Here is a 22,238-nt window from a genome sequence, read left to right as displayed (position 1 = left end):
GAGGCGAGAAATTTATACTTCTTCACTACTGTAGCGTTTATTTTCGACTGGGAGGTAAATTCGCACTTGGTTGGGCGATAACTTTGCTTAACTGCTAGACCAAATGAACTATGTAGGGAAAATAAACTCGCTTGTATAGTAGGAAGGCAGAGAAACAAGACTAATTTTCTTATACCAGGGATCTATATATAGCAACTGAACTTAGAATAACCAAGAAAAATTTCGCTTGACTTGCTTACATTCGTCTTTACACTCCACTATACTCACGAGTGTAATTAGTCAATGTAAATACCCTTTGAAAATCGTGTATGTAGAATCCTGGTTGTAAATCTGGATGTTGAATCGAAGTTGCAGCTTCAGAGTCTATCTCTTGGGGTTCTTACTTAACATAAATTATCACGACGAAACAAACACGCGAGTTATTTCTTTTCAAAGAAGTAGTCGGATCCACTAACGCCATTAATTCAGAGAGATGTGGAAAATTTGGAAAAAAACTGACTGCTTTAAATCAGCCAAACTTACTGATTGGGAAAACAAATGGACTAAACTAAATATTTTCAAGACCTACAACTGTTAGCTTAAATAAATGTTAATCACAAAAATGGTAATCGATCATGAAACTATTGACCACAGTTTTCAGCACCATTTAGTCATTTCCAATTTGAAGGTCGCATCTTCATCTCGGTACGTTTCAGTGAATACATATATCCTCTGAAGGAATTCCAAGAAACACCAGCTGCAGGCGAATCACTGAATGGGCCTCCATGATACAAGCCGTTGAGGTTAGAATGATGACAATTGTTGTACCACCAAGCACCTTTGAACAAAAGTGCACAGTTGTCACCGCTCAGGTCGCTGTCCATATCTTTCGTCGTAAACGACATATTACTATAATCAATCAATCAATCAATCAGTCAATCAGCCAATCAGCCAATCAGCCAATCAGTCAATCAGTCAATCAGTCAATAAGTCAATCAGTCAATCAGTCAATCAGTCAATTAGTCAATCAGTCAATCAGTCAATCAGTCAATCAGTCAGTCAGTCAGTCAGTCAATCAGTCAGTCAGTCAGGCAGTCAGTCAGTCACTCAATCAGTCAATCAGTCAGTCAGTCAATCAGTCAATCAGTCAGTTAGGCAATGAGTAAATTCATAACTCAATCAATCAGTCAATCAAAAATTTATTCAGTCAGTCTCCTTATCATTAATAAAGGCTGATAGTTTCTAAAGAAACTGTTTGGGGCTGCGTCGTTGGGGGTAACGAAATAGTTTGAATATATCAACAAAGTTGAATTGTTAAATTGACCACCGTTACGATTATAAAAGCTGACGTTTCGAACGTTAGATTGCCATATGTTGTTAGAATGGTTAGGTAAATTAAAATGTCTAGTGACTGGTTTCGATGTGTTCTTGTCATTCCTCTCCACGTCGCGAAGGTGTTCTCGGAATCGTAACAGTGGCCAATTTACTGTTTCAACTTTGTTAATATATTTCAATTATTTTCTTATCATTAAGTCCATTACTGTTAATAATCTCATCATTTAAACAACTTGTCCACCAGTTTATAAAATGGTCATATCCATAGGGTTAGGGTTTGATCAATAAGTCAGTCAGTAATCGATGGCAAACACCGAATTGGGATACTAAGTATTCCAGTGCACTTTGTGTTACCGATTCCACATACCTTAGCGGTTGTCCTTCAGTCATAGAGTCCCCAGCAGTACCGGTGTATCCTCCAATCAAAAGCCGGTACTTGTCAGCCTCGTCTGCCACCTTAAAAGTCGTGTACGCAGCGTAGGTGATGTTCCCTTCAAAGTCTTCCAGGTCAACTCTTAATATGACATCATCAGCGGCTGTCATATGATATAGATTGTCGTTTCCAAGCCAGAACTCTCCATTAAGATCCCCAAAGCCGTGTTTATAAGATTCCCATTCAAGAAAGAAGTCAACAGAGCCGTCTAAGCGTCTCTGAAAAACGGTGCAACCTCCACCGTCTGTGGTCATGTCACACAACACTTGGACTGACTTGCCACCATCTGGATTGATAGTGTATACGCCATTGGAATTCCAACCATCTAGAAGCAATTCGGCGCAGCTTTTTCGTTCTATAATTGTAGAATAGTGGGAAAAAAATTAAAAAATAAACAGACAAACGATACCACTTTCCTCATCAATTTGGTAGCCTAGGTTTTATTATTTGCCGTTTTCCATTCATAATAGCATCATTCAGGTTGAGGTTATCTTTCTTAGATAAAAGATACAAAGCGAAGTAAGTTTGTAAATCAGAAACTGAACCCTATTCATAAAAGACCGAGCTAAACAACTTGTTTTAAGTGCGAACCAGTTCAGGAATAGAAGCCTTTAGGCAAATTGAGCAAACCTTATACCCACGCGTCAGTGCCTTGGGCTAAGAAACCTCAGACATTCTGGAAGCCAGCTTCAAATGCAAGGTAATGTTAAACGCGCTTAACTTCTAGGCTTCAAGTTGTCTCGCAGAACCATTCTTAAAAAAGAGTAGCACTACTAGATAGGATCTCAGGGCTCCTCTACCTCACGGTAGCTGCCTTAATGAAAATAGAATCTCTCCTTACTAGAGTAGAGATTGCTTTATACTCCAACTGGAACAAAACTTAATATTCACCTTCACATAGATACCCATCGCCTTTATATCTATCCTTGCACCAGCACCTGTATGACCCTTCGGAATTGTTGCATAAGGCGTTCACGTGACAAGCATGAATTCCTTCTGAGCACTCGTCTACGTCTGCAAAATATTTTTAAAGCTATCTCAAGGATGTCTGATCTGTTTAGTCAATGAAATTAATTAAGTTTTGATATTCCCCCTCCAACCCGTGTTTGATCAAGGGTGATTTCTGGAAAAACTGAGTGTTTTCGATGAGTTACTCATTCACTCGGAAATGCTATAAATCTCTTCGAAAAGAAACTCTCTTCGAAAAGAAACTCTCTTCGAAAAGAAACTCTCTTCGAAAAGAAACTCTCTTCAAAAAGAAACTCTCTTCGAAAACTAAAGGAGGAAAGGATCAGAGTATTATGTAACTGGAAATGTCAGACTAATCTCTCTCACTCACCTGTTTTACACTTGTCTCCAGTGAATCCCGGTGAAAAAACGCAGAGATGAGTTTCGTGTTCAAAATCTGAATAACATCGCGAATTCGGAGGACACTGAGCGGTAGCACATGGATTCTTTAATAAGGTTTAAAAGAAAGTCATGCATAGACTGGACAACTTAAAAAAAAAAATTGTTGGCTTCTTCGAAAGATGTTGAGAAGACGAACACTTCTTTATGTGAATAAAGAAAACAAAGGCAGAAAAGATGGAAGTAACCTTCTCTATTGATTGGCTTTGGTTTCTAGTTAGGTGTTGAAGACGCAACCCTGCCCAATCGCCTCTCCAAGCGCTATAAGTCACTGTATATTATTGTATTTACCGTGTTGACAGACTCGAAGCAAGCGACAACGAAATACAAAGTTTGAGAACTTTTCTAGATGTAGAATAAAAACGTACTAAGCTAAAATCTGCAAAATCCATGGTTTTTCCAAGCTTTGAGAGGTCTTAAGCCAACATTTCGTGTCTCAAAAATGAGCAAATTCACTCTGTATCAAAAGTAATTCTACATATTTGTGTTATTCTTTTCTCCACACTCCCTCTCCCTATCCATGATACCTTTGTCGCGCGATAGAGGAAGTCCTGCCGTGTGACCAAGTCGTCTGGTTCTCTGACACCATCAGAATCACTCAGCTCACACACGTTATCACCATCCTCATTTCGACCAAAGTTGTATGATACACACGTGACTTCAATGAAACATTGTATCTCACAACTCATTGCTGTCTTTGCTCTCGGTGTGCTGATCACGTGATTTAAAAGAGCCTTGTTTGTCACTGGCTCTTGAAACTCCTTTGTTATGCATGGAACTATTTAAAAATCACAAGACCGAACAACTATCAATTATTGATTTCTATGAGTCGCCAACTGTCTCATTTATTTTATCGCTCTTTTATGAATGAAAACATTTCAATTTTATTTTACAGCGAGACAATAATGTTTAAAAGCCCAAATTTCAGTTCTTGACATCTGCTGCACCGACTTTGTGAATCACGTAATCATAATTTGGAATTGAAATTAAAATTAAAACATAATTTCAGGGCTTTGCTTTCCATAGATTCGCTTATTACATCTTTTTTTTATAAAAAAAAAGTAATAGTTATCATCAGAGATTAGATAGTTGACGAAAAACAGTATACTTGGTAAAATAGATTTTCAATAATTTGCAGACATATATAGAACATTTAGGATAATAATGCATTCTCTTTTTTGTTGCCAAGCATATTCATGCTATTTAATATTTGATGACCTCTACGTCCCAATGGGGTTCTTCGCTCCCATACTTTGGGTCCCTGGAAAACAAAATAAAGGAGAAAACTCTCGCAAAGCAACAATTTTGAGTCCTCCATGAAGAAAATCGAACCTCCAATCGAATTCTGCACGTCGATTCTCTGAACCACAGACTCTCCATAGTGGGCTAGATTTTTATTAGTTTAACATCTGACACGTGTCATACTAAGGTCAGCCATCTCGAAATCGTCATGTCTGAGGATGAACTACGGAAAACCATTCAAAGCCACGAGAAGGATGTCTTCATTCTTAAATTCTCTTTCAGCACTTATTCGCACCAACTCCCAAAAACAGTTAACTCGCAGAGACATTCCCTTCAAAGACATGCTTTTGGCGAGTGTTTCACTCGAAAACGTAGCTTTGAAATTCGTGCAGTTAAACTCAGCGGGCCTACGCTTTTGGTGAGTAATGTGCATTCATTCGCATTAACAAATCAAATCAATACTTTGTTTTGATGAGATATTTTCAAGCATACCTAACTTAAACGGGTATCCCGTCAAAAGTACTTGTGGTGGTAAGTCCCTCTGGCAGAAGATGCATCTCTGGACTGCATTTCTTGTTTGTAAACTTATATAAGGCATTAGCCACATTTTAGAACCAGACATAAAAGCTGTCAATTTTGCTGACAGTATAGGTGGGCGAAAGTTGGACGAAAGACTGATGAGAGAAACAGAAGTGTAAATGTCTGGATCGGAATAGCGATAAAGCAGAAGCATGAAGGGTGGCTGAGAGAAATTCTGGTGATAACTAGGTAAATCTAATCGATTTGCTGGATTTTTTAACATCACCCACGATGAAGGGTTCTACTCACAATGGCTGAGAGGCGATGTAAACAACAGATATAAACAAACTGAGTTTGCCAGTGACAAAACATATACGTTATGCCTTGTTACCTTTGCACAATTCTTATATTTTTAAAGCGAATTTAGGGATTACTTTGTCTACAAAAACGACTAGAAAATCCCCATTATTCTTCTGGGGACCCATCAGAAAATGATGTCGCATTCAGAACAAATGTTGAGAATTTTTTCATCATATAGTTGAAACAAGGTCAGACAACTTAAGTGAAAGTCACTTTTGGCCAATTTCTTTTAGCCTAAGCTTGGTTCATGTAAGAAAGTACCTGGTGTTTGCCACAAAGAATTACCTGTTTTGGCTAAGCAAAAAAAAAAAACACTCACGACTAATAATGAAAATATCTGGATGTTATTAATAAGAATATTAGAAAGGAATGAAAGGTGAACTGATTTAACGAAATACATCAGAGGGCTATAAAAGTGCAACATGATGAAGACAAAAGTTTTTTCACAGATTATTTAATATCTGCATACTATATAAAACAATCGTGTTCTTACTCATCAAGTATTGATAGTTTTGTGAATCGAAATTGGTGCTTCCATAAACCAATTAAATTACAAGTAGGGTAAGATCTCGGTCCTGACTAAATTTACCCTTCAAATAATAGAGCTTTTAGTTTTATTTGAAGTTTTAGAATTTTTATAGATTAAACTCGGAAGGTAAACGAAAATGATGAACATGTCAGCTTTCTTGACAAGAAGACGCGTTTAACAAAATTTCATTGATTCTTTAATACAATTATTTTTTATTAAACAAATTGGCTCAAATTTTATTTTTATTCGACGGTAAGAAATCCGTTATTTTTATCAAAATTGTTCAGCCTATCAAATCGATCAGATTCGCTCAGTTGAAGTTTTATACAATTTCTTGCCGTTACAGCATTCAAAGTTGTTCGACAGACAAACTTTTTTCAGCACTTTGCAGTCGAAGATAATTCAATAAATCTTCTTCTATTTTCCTCTTAAATCTCCAAAAAGGTTAACGGCCTCAAAGTTTACTGTTATCATTCGAGCGTCTCTGTTTATAGCAATTGTTGTCACAGAGGCTAAAAGGAGCGTTATGTAAGTACATCCTTTTTTAGTGAGCTAGTCTGATTAATGGTGGCTACAATGGCTGAACACAGCATCCATTTATTGAAATCGATAAGACAAAAAACAAAACAAAACAAACAAAAAAAAACAAAAACAAAGCATCACCCTATACCTGTTTGAGGCGCGTGGTGTTTGTTCCCATCGGATATATACCATAGTTATTACAAAACTATGGTACTGTTTAACCTCTTCTATGGTACTGTTTAACCTCTTCTTCGCCTGCGTTCTCAGCCATGCTGTCAGAGACATCGAGGATGGAGTATATATAAGGTACAGACTGGACGGATCTCTCTTTGACCTTCGACGCCTCAATGCTAAAACCAAGACAATTGAGAAACTGATCCTAGAGGCCCTCTTTGCCGACGACTGTGCCCTCATGGCTCATACAGAATCCACCCTCCAGCTCATTGTCGAAAAGTGTGCTGAGGCATCCCGCCTATTTGGCCTCACCATTAGCCTGGAAAAAACAGAAGTGCTGTTCCAGCCCAGTCCTCTCGCAACAGACCACCGCCCATCTATCTCTATCGAGGGAACAGAACTGAGGACTGTAGAGGAATTCAAATACCTCGGCAGTGTCATTTTCAGCGACGGCTCCCTTGACAAAGAGATTAACGCCAGGATCTGTAAGGCAAGCCAATCCCTGGGCAGACTGCGAGCTCGTGTGCTGAACCAACACAACATCCAGCAGTCTACTAAGCTCAGGATCTACAAGACAGTTGTCCTCACCAGTCTCCTCTATGGTTGTGAGACCTGGACCCTATACAGAAGACACATCAAACTGCTGGAGCGCTTCCACATGCGGAGCTTGCGCTCAATCCTGGGCATCAAATGGCAGGACATGATCACAAACCTTGAGGTCTTGGACCGTGTAGAAATCACCAGCATTGAGGCTATGATTCTCAAAGCCCAGCTCAGATGGACGGGGCATATCATGCGAATGAACAGTGACAGAATCCCAAAGGAACTCCTCTACGGAGTGCTCAGTAAGGGAAAGAGAAAGCAAGGCAGGCCACTGAAGCGCTTTAAAGACTGCATCAAGGCCAACATCGCCTACACTGGCATCGCAACAAAGCAGCTTGAGGAGTGTGCACAGGATCGCACTGGATGGCGTGCATGACATGCGAATCAACAAAAGCCTTCGAAGCACACTGGCGAGCCAATGTCACTGAGGCTCGCGCTAAAAGGAAGGCAGCAGCAGAGACACCCAAACCTCCAGGCCAGTTTCCCTGCTCCCACTGCGGACGTTTTTGCCGTTCCTGCCTTGGACTCCTCAGTCATCAACGATCCCAGCCACGCACATAGACGTCATCATCGAAACCGATGGACCACCGATGATATTACATAATCTGAATTCTATTGGTAAGCACACCTTAACCGCAGTCACTTGACTATTTATATATTTATCATTGTATATTAAGTTCATCAGTATTCTAAAAAAGCAATTGTGCAGAGCACTTGATCTGTGCACGCATTACTCTATAGTAGTATATATTGAACCCTAATACACAACAAGGTGTTTGGGAACGCTTTCACTTCCTTATCAGATTCAGAGTTAACCAATTCCTGGAGTTTTAATCGAGGTTTCTTATGTTTTATAATCAACAAGTTTGAAGAATGTTAATAACCTGATTGTGAACTGATTGACTGAACGGACAATGTGGAGAAACGAAACTCAGAAAATTCGCTTAGCCTGACAGGAGGAAAGAAATTCGTCACTAATTTTCATATACCTGGGATTTGTGGCAAGTGGACTTCTCGTCTTCAATACTTCACAATACCTCCACATAATGTTAGTACATCAGTGCAAATGATGCATAGAGAATCCTGGTTGCCAAATCTTAAATGATAATTTAAGTTACAGTTTTAAGCCTTCCTTTTAACATTATTCTTATGGTTACGCGAACAATGAATCAGTCCATCCCACTAAAAGTTACTTTCAACACTTACATTTCATAAGTCTTCGTTGTCGTTAAAAAAACAAAAACAAAAAAAATTTCAGACAGTTCAGTGAAGTAATTCATGTTGCAGGCGGTTTTTATGCATAAACTTATGAGAACGTTAACATAAGGCTACTCTTCTTTTACTGGTTTGTCGGTATGAATTGTATTGAAGGTTATCAGCTGAAGAAAAGTTCAATTTATTTGCTTACTGAGGTAGGCCTAGTGCAGTTGAAGTTCAAATCATTTCCTTGCCGTTCCCTCTAACGTAGACAGCATCCTATGCCTCCGTTCTTACTCTCATCACAGTGCGTTTTAGTTAGCAATGATGGCCCCTGAAAGTGTACCAGTTGACTTCATTAGCATAAGAGGCATGGGAGCTGTTGAGATACAATCCGTTCAGATTGGAGTAATGGCGCTTAGCGTACCACCAGGCTCCATTGTAAGGTTGGGCGTAGCTCACCAAGTTAAGAAGATCCTTGTCTTGATCTTTTGTAGAAAAGGGCATGTTACTGAAATGAAACAGATTTTCGTGTAAGCTTCTCTGTACCATACCTATATGTACGGAAATTTTTGTTCAAAATCTATGCACCTTAGTGTAATAGAGTTACTTGGAGGAATTTTCATTGAGACAGGAACGATATGCACCAGTAAGAAACACAGATAGACAATATAGGACTCTACTCCCTATTTTAATAATCTTTTTTGTTTCTCAGTTTATTGTATTTTCAAAATCAGCTCGCATTGTAATAGATTCTTTATTTTGTTATTTTTGTATTTCAGCTTTCAAACAGCTATATAAAACCCATTCGTTTAAACGTCAAATTTTAAACAGCCGTATGGCTTCTGTTTCAATAGAAATATCTTGAAATTTCACAACATAACACCTTTTTCTTGACAATTCAAGGAAACTAGAGTTTTTCTCATGATGATAGGCGCAGCAAAAAGGAAACCAAATACAGCGGAGATAGAGAGAGAGATAACCCGAAGGCCGTGCAGTTTTTTGTAGGGCGTAAATCCCAGGCACGTAAATGTAGTTGCAATTTCCGAAATTGACTGGAAATTAAATGGGAGACATGAAACTTCCAAAATAAACATGACTTTTTGTGCGAACATAAAATCTCTTCAGGTACACAATAGCTGTGATTACACTCACCTCCATCCTGAGGTAACCCAATGGTTAATAATCTTGGGTTGGGATGGGTTTGGGTTTCCGGTTAGGTTTAATCCTACGGTTACATCGCAAATAATTACCAGAGGTCAACTTTTGACCTGGCAGTGTTTGGCGGGAAATTAATTCATCATGGAGAACACAAACCGCGAAACCTATGGTTTTATTGGAGTATTCAGTGCAAAGACGAGTGAAACATACTTAATGTGAACCTCGAAAGTTGGTCATGTTTGATGCCGCGTGTCTTGAATTTGGTACTTGCGAGGATATTTGCCGCGATTTCAGCGCAACACCACAAAAATGCCCAGCATGTGCTGTGGTTTCCGGATTTACTATTTTCTTCCATCTGACTGGTTGAACTACTCTTGTGGTTAGATAAACTACTGCTAAACCCTACGACTTGGTTCGGGAAACGTCATGGGTGATTTGTTCTTTTTGATGTATCCATAGCGATTTCCCATGGGCAGTTTCACTGTGGGAATAGAGGTCACACACAAAACACAGACTTCCCGTAGGTAAGGTCTCACATTCTCGTGGGCAAAAGGTCTAGTGTAACCACAGCTAATAGCTGTCGAAATCGCTATGGATATGGTTATTACCCACAGGGTAATAACCATATCCATAGCGATTCTGTGGGTAATAACCCACGGTTATTACCCACAGGGTTACCTCGGGAAGGAGGTGAGTTAAACCACAGCTAATACAATCGAAGCCTGATAAGTGTTTAAGTTTCCTTCGGTGTCAGTTTACTAACGATCTACCCGCTAATTACAACGTGCTCTCCTCAGCTAGTGAGGGATACTTTCTTTGTTAACACGAACACCGTTGTCATCTATGGTATGCCATTGACTCACCAGCCATACATATGACATCCACTCTTTGAGGATCAGGATTTAAATTTTAAAACTAAATTTATACTAAACTTATTAACTGAGGGTTTCTTATTGTGATGCAAATGACCCAGAATCGCCAGCCGTGCCACTGTATCCTCCAATCAAAAGTCGATACTTATCACCCTCGTTTGTCACCTTAAAATTCATGTACTCAGCGTAGATGACTGTGTCATCAGTCTTCCCGCTCAACTCTCATTATGACGTCACCAGCGGCCGTTAAACGATGAAGATTATCGCTTCCGAGCCAGAACTCGCCACTCAGATTTCCAAAGCCGTTTTTATATGAATCCCATCCAAGATAGAAGTCAAAGGAGCCGGTCCATTCTCCACCATCCGTGGTCATGTCACATAGCACTTGGATTGGGCCGTCACCATCAGGATTGATGGTGTATACGCCACTGGAATTCCAACCGTTTTGAAGGATCTTGGTGCAACTTTTTGGCTTTAAAGCAGCTAGATGTGCAAACAAGTAAACGTTAAGCAATAACACGAAAAAGAAAAAAAGGAAAACCTTGCTCAATGGTAGGGCGCCGGATTCGCAAATTACAACTTAAAGCTTTTCAAAGATTGTCCCTAAGATCGTGGTTTCTATCGACTGTTTACATAACAAAACAGTACGAATACTCACCGCATGTTGGCCCTGTATGGCCATCTTCACATTTGCATCTTAAGCTACCGCCGCCTTGATCGTCACGGATGCAGATTCCTTTTTTGCCGCAAACAGAACCACTCGTCTCACACGACCTCTATCTGTGTAGGCTATCCCATGGGGTCGAATGAAATTAGAGGTTAAAATTATTTGTGTTTTCAGAAGTTGTAGAAAACACACTCGATTATTTGTTATTAATACAAAGGGAAGAAGAAGATCAAAACACACGCTCTAAGAAGTCATTTCAGAGTTCACGCAGCTTCAACGAACTGTAAAAGGCAGAAATCAGCTCCATGAAATTACATTTTTGCACAACAACGCCAAAACAATGAAACCAGCCCTGCTAACAAAACATTTGCCATCAGTGAGTTTATAAAATTTGAGGCAAAGTTAAAACGTCTAAAGTTGGAGTAGTTTTGCCCAGGGCAGATATGAAAATCAATGAAAAATGCCCTTTGTCTCAACCATGTTACTTGCGCACCACGTTTCATTTTTGTTTGTTTAGTTAATACTTGTTATCAGTTTTGTTACTTTTAAGCTTTGTTATCCACGCCATGATTGCCAGGAATCAAATTTCGTTACATAACCTTTGAAATCGATATAATCAGCCACTATTACTTTTTATCTGTTGAGTTACGTGATCCGTCGTCCTCTCGCTGTCGAAAGTTCCTAAAGCTATCTTTCTATCGATTGCTATTCGCAGCAGTAAGATCAAGTTCGAACCAGACAACTACAACCTCTATTTTGTCATCTATTTGATTCGCCGCTTCTTCCAATAAATATTCTGATTGATTTAACTTGATTTCTGTGGAATTATTCAAACGATCAAAGTGTGTTAGATTGTTCAAGCTCGTGGGGTTAAATCCCCTCTATTGACACTGCATGTGATTTCGCCCTGAAAGGTCACAAACCAATCCTCATTCAGTAATTTTTCGCTCTTTGTGTCAAAAGAAATAATCCAACTTAAAGTTAAATAATAACAGTTTTGAAGTTTCACACCAAACGAGATAAAATTTGAAAAATCGACAGCCTCATAAAGTGTTCTTTTCTCCTATCCAAAAGACCTTTTGTGTAAGGAAACAAGTATTAAATATTGATTACTCAGACGGCTCTGAAAATTGTACCGTTAGGCTTTTCTTACAGAAGATATGACTTTTGTGCTAAGATATTTTGATATTGATATGTTCATGTCTTTTAATGAAAGCTGAGTGCTAAGGCTACCAAAACTTGTAAAATATACTTCAAATCTGGTGAGACTGTTTATGAGAAATAAATAATGGCTAAAACCTTTTCTTTCTTCAATTTTTTTCTTTGATATTGTACCAAGTTACGTAATACCTGTATTCCCCAGTACAAAAATTCGTCATCTTGAATAAAATTATCCACTGCAAAAAATCGATCAGAGTCGCTTAGTTGACATTTAAATCTCCTCCAGTCTTCTGCTGGTCCAAAGTTGTAAGAAAGGCAACGGCTTTTAGCCACACATTGCAGCTGGCATTTATCTTCTGTCTCCTCAATAACCCTTCCAATAAGTTTATGTCCTCTGACCTCCACTGCAAAGTTTATGGCATGTAAATCATTTGTATTTACCCGAACAAGTCCTAATACCATCGTTGCTGGCAAAGAGACTGAGAGCCAGAACAAGAACATAGTTTGTGTTCTTTTAGTTCTTTTCAAGTTAGTAGCGTCAAGTTTGCCAAATGAGCTTAAGAAAAAACACAGCACTTCCTCTTTCAGAAATGATTTGAGAAATTATTTTATTGATTCTTAGAAAGACATTGATTCTTCTGAGGTTACATTGCAATGTATGTTTTATTCTATATATTCTATTTATATTTGTTTTTAATAGTTACTTTGCTAGGCTAGTTCCAATTTTAATTCTAGACTTGCACGTATTACTTACTAATCCTTAGTTTCGAGGGCCACTGGTTTGTCAGCGTAAGCTGTTATGTGTACACCCTCTTTAAATAAAGTTGACTTGCTTACTTGACTTAGTTCGATGTTGACACAACCCTCGAGTTTTGCGTTGTGAATCTCTCATTCTTATTCCGGGTGGACTCACAGGATTTATTAATCGTTAAGGTTTTCATAATGAACTGCTGGTTCACCAATCATAACTATGATGAACTTAAACCATTCAATTTTTGAGTGTAATGTAAGGTTGCTCTATAAACACGCCACCCTCACGACATAAATCCTAACAAATGCATTTAAAAGAAGAATATGTATGTCACATCTCTTTTCAAAGCTCGTTTCTAAATTGAAATAGTAAGTTGATGAGAAAATGAACTTGGCAAGGTGCTGATAATTGTTTGCTTCAGCCAGCTGGAGTCCTTAACATCTAATTACTGTCTCAAAATAACAGAGATAGTAGACTAAATATTTCTTTTCATTCCTAAGGTTTTTCAGTTCTTTTTTTTATTTTTTAATTTTTTACTCCAACATAACGACAATTTTCTAAACACGCAAATGAAGATCTTTCTTACGTCACATCTATCTACATTCTTGCACCAATTTGTATATACCTTTCACAAGTATAAAACATCAAAGTATAGTGTGATCACTGGCATGGTGTTATCACTGGTATGGTGTTATCACTGGTTATCACTGTGGAATGTCCAGGTGCAAATTGATTCATAACATTCTAGGCCTGTGCTTTGAAGCAGGTGCTTCAACAACGAATTACGGAAAATCATTCCCATTGTAGTTTAAATGTTAGTAAATTCTTCATTAGATATATGTATGCCGTGCACATCTAGCAAGCCATCAGCAGTCTCGCCGCAATTCTTAGATCTAAACGAACATTATGTAAAAGGCCGATCCAAGCAGTATGCAGTAAGCATATGATATATGAACTTCATAATGGGCCTTGCTCACCATATATTCTCTGTGGCTCAGTGGTAGAGCATCGGTGCACGAAATCCGAAGTTCTGAAGTTCGATTCCTGATTCATGCTGAAAGTTGAACTGAATGGCTTGGAAAAATCGAATCCGAATACATAGAACCTCCACTGGAAATATAATTAATCTGGACTACTTTTTTTATTATTATTGTGTATGCTCTAGCCGTTCAGTACTTTTTTAAAGAATCTTTGCGAGAGACGTCTCCCAATGGACACACATACGAGACCCTCTACCATTAGTTTACATTGATAATTTGCTAGGGGTGGGTTCTTTAATAGAACAACAAATAGTCGATTGTGTTTCTTCTTAACGATGCGTGCGGACTTCTAGCTGACCCTTTTGTGATTTTGTTCTCTGATACAATTAGTATATCTATTTCTGTCTAATTACGTGCTGACGTAGGTTTGGCGCTAGTTCAAGTTCAAATTGTTTCATTGTCCGACCGTTTTTATTTTCATCTCGGTACGTTTTAGTGAGTATTTATAACCCCTGAAAGTGTACCAGTTGACTCCATCAGCAAAAGAGGCATGGGAACCATTGAGATACAATCCGTTCAGATTGGACGAATGGCAGTCGTTGTACCACCAGGCTCCCTTGTAGTTTTCAGCGCAGTTGGACACGTGTTGACCAAGATCATTATCTTGGTCTTTCGTAGAAAATTGCATATTGCTGAAATGAAATGACATCTTATGTAAGCTTGTTTGTACCATATTCTTAGTCTACGTATGCTAAGTTACTCTGATAAATTGCATAAAGTCAGTAACGATAAACACTCAGTTGTAATTAACTGAAGCATCGGTATTTTTCCCATACGGCGATCTATAATGAGGAGAAAGCACCTTTATTACGCAACCCAGAAAAGATTTATTCAACTTCTCATCTCCGTTATCAGCATTTTAACTGAAATTTTGATCGCTGCTAGCCATCAGCTTCAAAGTATCACCAGCCAATATTGTTTACAATTGCACGTGGATCAGTTTAGTTTCTTTGTGACGTAGGGAAGTCTCTTTTAACTATCTGTTTACTGAGTTTTTTAAAGGGTGTTCTTAAAGGCGAGGAAATGAAGAATGGGAAATGGGAAATGGGAAATAGGAGAATAATTTTTCTTTTAAGATTTACTGCTTTTTTATTCATAGTTACCTATTTCTTAAATTTTAATTCAACTTTTAAAAAGAGTGATTCGTTTAATCCATCCAGATTTCTATCATGCGTTATATAAGTTCTATGGTCCCTTTTTCCACTGTGTACCTTCAAATTTCAATAACGAAAGAGTTAATGGGTTTGTTATTTATTGATACGGGGATTCCTCTCATGATAATGGTAGTTGTAACCAGACAGTCATCTAGAACGCTGGGAGAGAGAGAAGCAACTTGGAAACTTTGCAGTTTTTGTTGGTCTTATTTAATTATGCAGAACGATTCGAACCTAACACACAGAGGAACACCAGTAAGATGGCGAACTTCCAAACTAAACAAAAACGTCTGAGATTTTTTTTTTTATTTTGCGAATGTAAAAGCTCTTCAGCTGCAAATCCAATCTAGCACCGATAAGTCGTTAAGGTTCCTTTAAAAGGTAAATTCGAACTAGACTTGGAAATTAAGGGTTTCTTACTGTGTTTGATGTGGTTCTGTACCCATAGAGTCGCCAGCAGTGCCACTGTATCCTCCAATCTTGAGCCGGTACTTATCACGTTTATCTGCCACCATAAAAGTCGTGTACTTTGCGTAGGTAATGGTCCCTTCAAAGTCCTCTAGGTCAACTCTCAAAATGACGTTATCAGCAGATGTTAAGCGATGAAGGTTGTCGTTTCCGAGCCAGAACTCACCACTCAGATTTCCAAAGCCATTTTTGTAGGATTCCCATCCAAGATAGAAGTCTACGGAGCCGTCTAAACGTCTCTGAAAAACGGTCCAGCCTCCACCGTCCGTTTTCATGTCACAAAACACTTGGATTGGACTGCCGCCAACAGGATTGATGGTATATACGCCACTGGAATTCCAGCCATCTCGAAGAAGCTCGGTGCAGCTTTCTCGCCCTATCAAAATACAGACAAACGAAAACTAAGAGAGGCTTACCGCATTTTCTCCATCAATTATCAGCGTAGGTTTAGTCAAGAAAGTTTGTCAATCGGCTAGCTGTATCCCACTCATGAACGATAGAGCTGAAAACTTTGACCTTGTGTTAGGCACCAAACCTAGATAGAAGAGGGATGACTTTATAGTCCATCTGGAACAAAACTAACAAACTATTCACCTTCGCATAGAAACCCATCGCCTTTATATCCATCCTTGCACCAGCAGCTATACGACCCTTCAGAATTGTAGCATAAGGCGTTCATGTGACAGGTATGATTTCCTTCTGTGCACTCGTCCACGTCTGCAAAATATTTTAAAAGCTACCTCTAGCATTACTGATCCGTTGAGTCAATGAAATTGAGTTTTTATATTCCCCCTCCAACCCATTTTAGATCAGGCGTAAGTTGTGAAGCAACTGAGTGTTCTCCGTGTTATATTCTCAGTCGGGGGCGAGGGGGGGAATTATTCATTTATTGTAGATGCTATAAAGCTCGTCAAAAAACTATTCGAAAACAACGAAAGGATCACAGGATTCTGTAATCGGCGATGCCAAACTTATCTCTATCACTCACCTGTTTCACACTTGTCCCCAGTAAATCCCGGTGAACAAACGCAGAGATAAGTTTCTTGTTCAAAATCTGAATAACATCGTGAGTTTGGAGAACACTGAGCGGTAGCACATGAATTCTTTAATAGGATAAAAAATAAAATAATGCGTAGATTAAACAAAAAACCAAATTATTGGCCTTTTCGAAAAAATGTTCAGAAGACACTTTTTTATATAAATAAAGGAACAAAGACAGAAAAGACGGAAATAGCCTTTTCTATTGTTTGGTTTATGTTTCTAGTTAAATGTCGAACATTTTCCAAATATTATCGTGCACGCAACTCTTGGTAGGATAAGAGCAATATCTTTCATAGCTGCTAAATTTACGCTTCGTCTACCCTAGCCCAATCGCCTCTCCAAACGCTTTATGATGACCGCAAGTCACTATAGTGACCATGTTTTGCGAGCTTGAAGCAAGCAACAACGAAATACAAAGTTAGAGAAACTCTGTTGATGTAAAATAACAACGAAACTGAGCTACTAAATGCAAAATCTATCGTTGTCAAGAGGCTTCTCTGAGATATGCGAGGTTCTGAGCCATTTCTTGTCGCAAAAAAAAAATCAACAAATTCATGTTATGCTTTTCTCCACACTCCCTCTCCACGATACCTTTGTTGCGCGATAGAGGAAGTCCTGCCGTGTGACCAAGTCATCTGGATCTCTGACACCATCAGAATCACTCAGCTCACACACATGATCACCCCCCTCGTTTGGACCAAAGTTGTATGACTCACAAGTGACTTCCATGAAACATTGTATTTCACAACTTTCTGCTGTCTTTGCTCTCGGTGTGCTGATCACGTGATTTAGGAGAGCCTTGTTTGCAAGTGGCTCTTGAAACTCCTTTGTTATGCATGGAACTATTTCAAATTGTCAACACCGAACACCTATCAATTATTGATTTCAAACAATCGTGAAAAATCTATGATTCCTTTTATGGTATCTTTATTAATAGAAACGTTTCGATTTTACTTGACAACAAAACAATAATGTTTAAAAGCCCAAATCTCAGTTCTTGACATCTAGCCGGTGCACCGATTTTGTAAAGTTCAGAAAATAATCACCCAATCATGATTTGGTAAAAAACCGGCTAAAAAGAGAAAGAAAATAAAATTGAATATATTATGATTTGAGTTAAAGGTTCGCTTTCGAAACGTCTCCTTATTCAATCTTTTTTTATTAAAAACTACTAGTTATCATTCGAGATCAGATGGAAGATAAAAAACAGTATGCTAGTGAAAATAGATTCAAAATAATTCGCAAATGGTAGCATGAAACATGAAACTCAAAAAACTAAAAACCTACACTTATCTTTCGATCGCTATGTTGTCATCGTAGACTTAACTTTATCTATATGGAAATAAAAAGTTGTGTAGAAAAATAAAATCACGATCCTCCTACCTATATTTGAGAGGACAATCCACGAAAGCCTCTCCAAAACCACGAAAAGAAAAATTATCCATAACTGAAAACAATTCATGGAGGCAAGGATGTATTGTAAGTAGCTAGAGGAAACCTCACCTTCGTAGCCCTACAGGTTCAATCGTATTCCTTTATTGCCGTAAGGCTCTATTGTGATGCATAACCGACAAGGTTATGCATCACAAAAAAAAATAAATGAATAAAAAAAAATATATGAACTTCATATATTTATTGAATCGACAAGGTTTGTCTGTGATAAGACTGGCTGGTATATTAAAATTTAGTTATCATAATGATGCATTTTCTTTTATATTTCCAAGCACATTCATGCTAGGCCTCCGGGGGAAACTTTAATCCCATGCTGGGTCCCTGGAAAACAAAATAAAAAAATGTATATATATTACAAAGTTTTCTTTTCTTGTCACGAACGAACGACAAAGCAAAAATTCTGAGTCTTCCTTAAAAAATCGAACATCGAGTCGGATTCCGCTCTGCGATGCTCTGAACTACGGACTCTCTATAATGGGCTTGGTTATTATTAGTTTCACAGTTGACGCGCGTCCTACGCATAGCTACGATCAGCCATCTCGAAATCGTCATGTCTGAAAATGGAATACGAAAATCACCCAAAAACCACGAAAAAATATCTTCACTCTTAAATTGTCTTTCAGCACTCATTCGCACCAACTCACAAAGACAGTCAACTCACAAAGACAGTCAACTCACAAAGACAGTCAACTCACAAAGACAATCTTTTCAAAGACACGTTTTTGGCGAGTGTTTCACTTGAAAACGTCACGTTTTCGAGTGAAACACTCGCCAAAAACGTGTAGCTTTGAAATTCGTGCACTTTAAACTCAAACTCAGCGGGTCTACGCCTTTGTTGAGTAATGAGCATAAATTCTCATTCACAGGCAAATCAATCCTTTGTTTCTATGAAATCTTTTCAAGCATATCTCATTAAGCTTAAACGGGTATCCCGTCAAAACTACTTGTATTTAGAATTTTAGAATTTAGAATTTAATTCATTCGCCACGGGAATGGCAGGAGAAAGGAACAGAAGTTTCGTCCCAATTGACCTTTGTACCCACCATCCACCCCAGGGGAGGACATCCATCACACAGTAATCTCGTGAGTGGGAAATTGACGTCTCCTACCCCTAACCCTGCAGGAGACGGGACCTCTATTTATTCGTCCCTATAAATTTACCACTTGCAGTGGTAAATCCCTCCGGTAGAGTATGCATCTCTGAACGGCATTTCTTTTCTGTAACTTTGTGTACAGCATGGCATTAGCTGCATCTTAGAGCCAGACTTAAAGTACGGCTGTTAATTTTTCTAACAGTATAGATGGGCGAAAATTGAACGGAAGCATGACAAAAAAAGAAACAGAAACGAATTTGGAAAGTTCTTGTCGATAAGAATGCGTGGATGAAGAGCGATGCCAGTCTTAAAACTTCACAGAACCATGAAGGGTGGCTCAGAGAAATTGTAATCATAACTGAGTGAGTCTGATTGATTGGCTGAATTTGTTAATTCACTAACGATGACGGTTTTAATTTACAGTGGAATTAAGTTGATGTAAACAATAGAAATATAAATTGATTCAGTTTGCCAGTGACAAAACATACACATCGATTATCCTTCTCTGGACCTTTCAGAAAACGATCTCGCGTTCAAAACAGATGTTTTCCTATTTATCTCGAAATCTTATAATATTCTGGGGGAATTTTTACTCATTATTTCCAAATTATAGAATGAAGTAATAAAGAGCATTCCTTCTGAAAACCAAAAAGGGGAAAAAATATCAGGATTCTGCCATGAGCGTAGCCCTATGCATGACACTCACCTGTTTCACACTTGTCTCCAGTAAATCCTGGTGGACATACACAGAGATCATCGTCGTTTTCAAAATCCGAAAAGCATTGGGAGTGCACAGGGCACTGGGCGGTACCGCATGGATTCTTATGTAAGATCTAAAAGAAGATAATGTTTAGAGTATATAAAGAGACAACTAGTAGGCTATTTCATGGGATGCCATTTTGAAAATGGTGATAAAATTTACTATCAGTTGGTCAAAAATTCCAGTTAAGTGGCAAAATATCCCAATCTTAATGTATACACAACTCTTGGCAGGTTTCAAATATTAGCACTATCGTCAAAAAACATCCTTGCAGTTGATAACTACGATTTTATATTATTACAAAACGTCTAACCAATCGCAATTGGTTTCTAGGCGCTATTACATGATTATAATGGACTCTGCTCTAACTTATAATGAGCATGTCACCGAACTGGGAATTCACAGGGCACTGGGCGGCACCGCATGGACTCTTATGTAAGATTGAAAAGAGGATAATGTTTAGAATATGTAAAGAGACAACTAGTAGGCTATTTCGTGGGATGCCCAAAAAAACCAATAGACATGAATTTAAAAAAAGGTAGTAAAGTTCACTATTAACTAGCCAAAGTTTTCAGTTAAGTAACGAAATATTCCAATGTTAATGTATACACAACTCTTGGCAGGTGTAAAATATCAGCAATATCTTCAAAAAAACAGCCTTACATCCAATTGGCTTTTAAGCACTTTTGCAGAATCATATTGGACTCTATCTTATAAAGAGCATGCCACTGAGTTTTTGTCAAATGCACTATCAGTGTAAGTCAGATAAGTCGAGTGAAATACATTCTTGATTAGCAGTCTTATAAAAGTTGTAAATGCTTTAGTTTTCAGTAGGCTGGACTGTAATTCCTCTGTATGGTGTAACACATCAAAGAAAATCGCTACAAAATTACAAAACGTGCAAAACTTTGCCGCATGTGTTATAACTAACATTACGAAATACGATCATATAACGCCAGCTTTAAAACGGTTGGTCTGGCTTCCAGTGCGTCAGATGCTAAGAGCAAGAGATGTTGCCATGGCTTCTAGTGTCTCAAAGGTCTAGCTCCGTCGTACAGGTTTATCATAAGATCTGACATCCACGGCCGCAACACTAAAAATAAGAATCTGTTGCAGATTCAGAAGCACTGCTTACCTGCAGGTCAGCGTAGTTTCTTTTATAGAGCTGTTGGAGTATGGAATAATCTACCCGAGAGCGTCAGAAGTATTGACTCTTTTCCAAGTTTTAAACTAGTTTTAAGGAGTATTAAGGAGTACCAATATAATTTTTAAATATAATGATTATGTGCATTATGATATTGCTAGAGTTTTGTTCTTTTAAAATAATTTCTTAAATTGTAATTAAATTCTGGAAAGCCTCAACAGGATAACTTGATAAAGCATTATTACATTATAGCTCACTATATTTCCCGAATTTTGCAAACAAGAGAGAAATGAGCAAAGGCTAAATATAAAAATAAGCAAATATTTTCTTAAACTACACACACGACTTAAGTTTATACATGTACTTTTCATAGCTGACAGTTAGAGTTTAGAATTTAACAATGACTTGTCAGATATAGCTAGCACTCATATTTGTAAATAGCTACTGAAAAACCTTTTTTTTTGGGAGTATTTATCATTAAAGTTTAAGTTTAAGTTTAAGCTGTCGCAAAAGTTTAAGCAAACTTTCCGTCTTTCAAACGATAAGAATTTCAGTCTTATATTCAATAAACAAATCTTCTCTATGTTTGTTTATCTTTGTTTTCAACACACTCCCTCTCCATGATACCTTTGTTGCGCGGTAGAGGAAGTCTTGCCGTGTGACCAAGTCACCTGGATCTCTGATACCATCAGAATCACTCAGCTCACACACGTGATCACCATTCTCGTTTGGACCAAAATTGTATGGTTCACACGTGACTTCCGCAAGATATTGTATTTGAAAACTCTTTGCTGTCTCTGCCTTCGGTGCTGATCACGTGATTTCCGAGAGCCTTGTTTGCAACTGGCTCTTCAAACTCCGAAAAACTAGTTGATTAGAGATAGATTGAGTTGAAACATCAGATTAACAATTATGGATTGCTAAGAATTGCGCAGAATATAGCCATATATGTGGTTTCTTCCAAGGCCTTCACTTGACAGAGAGCTCCATTGCGAGACAAAAAGGCTGAGAGCCTATGTTGCAGTTTTTGACGCTAGTTCATTGACTTCATGAAGTAATCTAACGTCAAATACAATTCCCACTGATATCAAAAGATAGCTAACTGAGGTAAAGGCTTAGCTTTCAAGACGTCCACTCATTTCTTTTTTCATTCGGATAGAAGATGTTATCAGA

General features: G+C 38.2%; 1 protein-coding gene and 2 pseudogenes across 1 annotated transcript; all 3 read right to left on the bottom strand.

The window, feature by feature from the left end:
* Positions 1-650: 650 nt before the first annotated feature.
* On the bottom strand, positions 651-2,114 carry LOC148743158 (ficolin-1 pseudogene; annotated as a pseudogene).
* A 6,331-nt stretch (positions 2,115-8,445) lies between these two features.
* LOC148743157 (microfibril-associated glycoprotein 4-like) lies at positions 8,446-12,662 on the bottom strand (annotated as a pseudogene).
* Positions 12,663-12,810: 148 nt separating this feature from the next.
* LOC148743156 (microfibril-associated glycoprotein 4-like) lies at positions 12,811-18,373 on the bottom strand. Its single transcript, XM_088762839.1, has 6 exons — positions 17,999-18,373; positions 17,207-17,457; positions 16,563-16,677; positions 16,169-16,291; positions 15,527-15,950; positions 12,811-14,584 (listed from the first exon to the last, which is right to left on the bottom strand). The coding sequence occupies exons 1-6, from the start codon at positions 18,075-18,077 to the stop codon at positions 14,347-14,349; spliced, it is 1,230 nt and encodes a 409-aa protein (XP_088618965.1). The 5' UTR covers positions 18,078-18,373; the 3' UTR covers positions 12,811-14,346.
* Between the last annotated feature and the right edge of the window lie 3,865 nt (positions 18,374-22,238).

Source organism: Stylophora pistillata, chromosome 1, assembly GCF_964205215.1.
Source record: "Stylophora pistillata chromosome 1, jaStyPist1.2, whole genome shotgun sequence".
In the NCBI taxonomy this organism is placed as follows: Eukaryota; Metazoa; Cnidaria; class Anthozoa; order Scleractinia; family Pocilloporidae; genus Stylophora; species Stylophora pistillata.
Note: the sequence above shows the minus strand (reverse complement) of the source record. Positions and strands in the feature narration are given on the sequence as shown.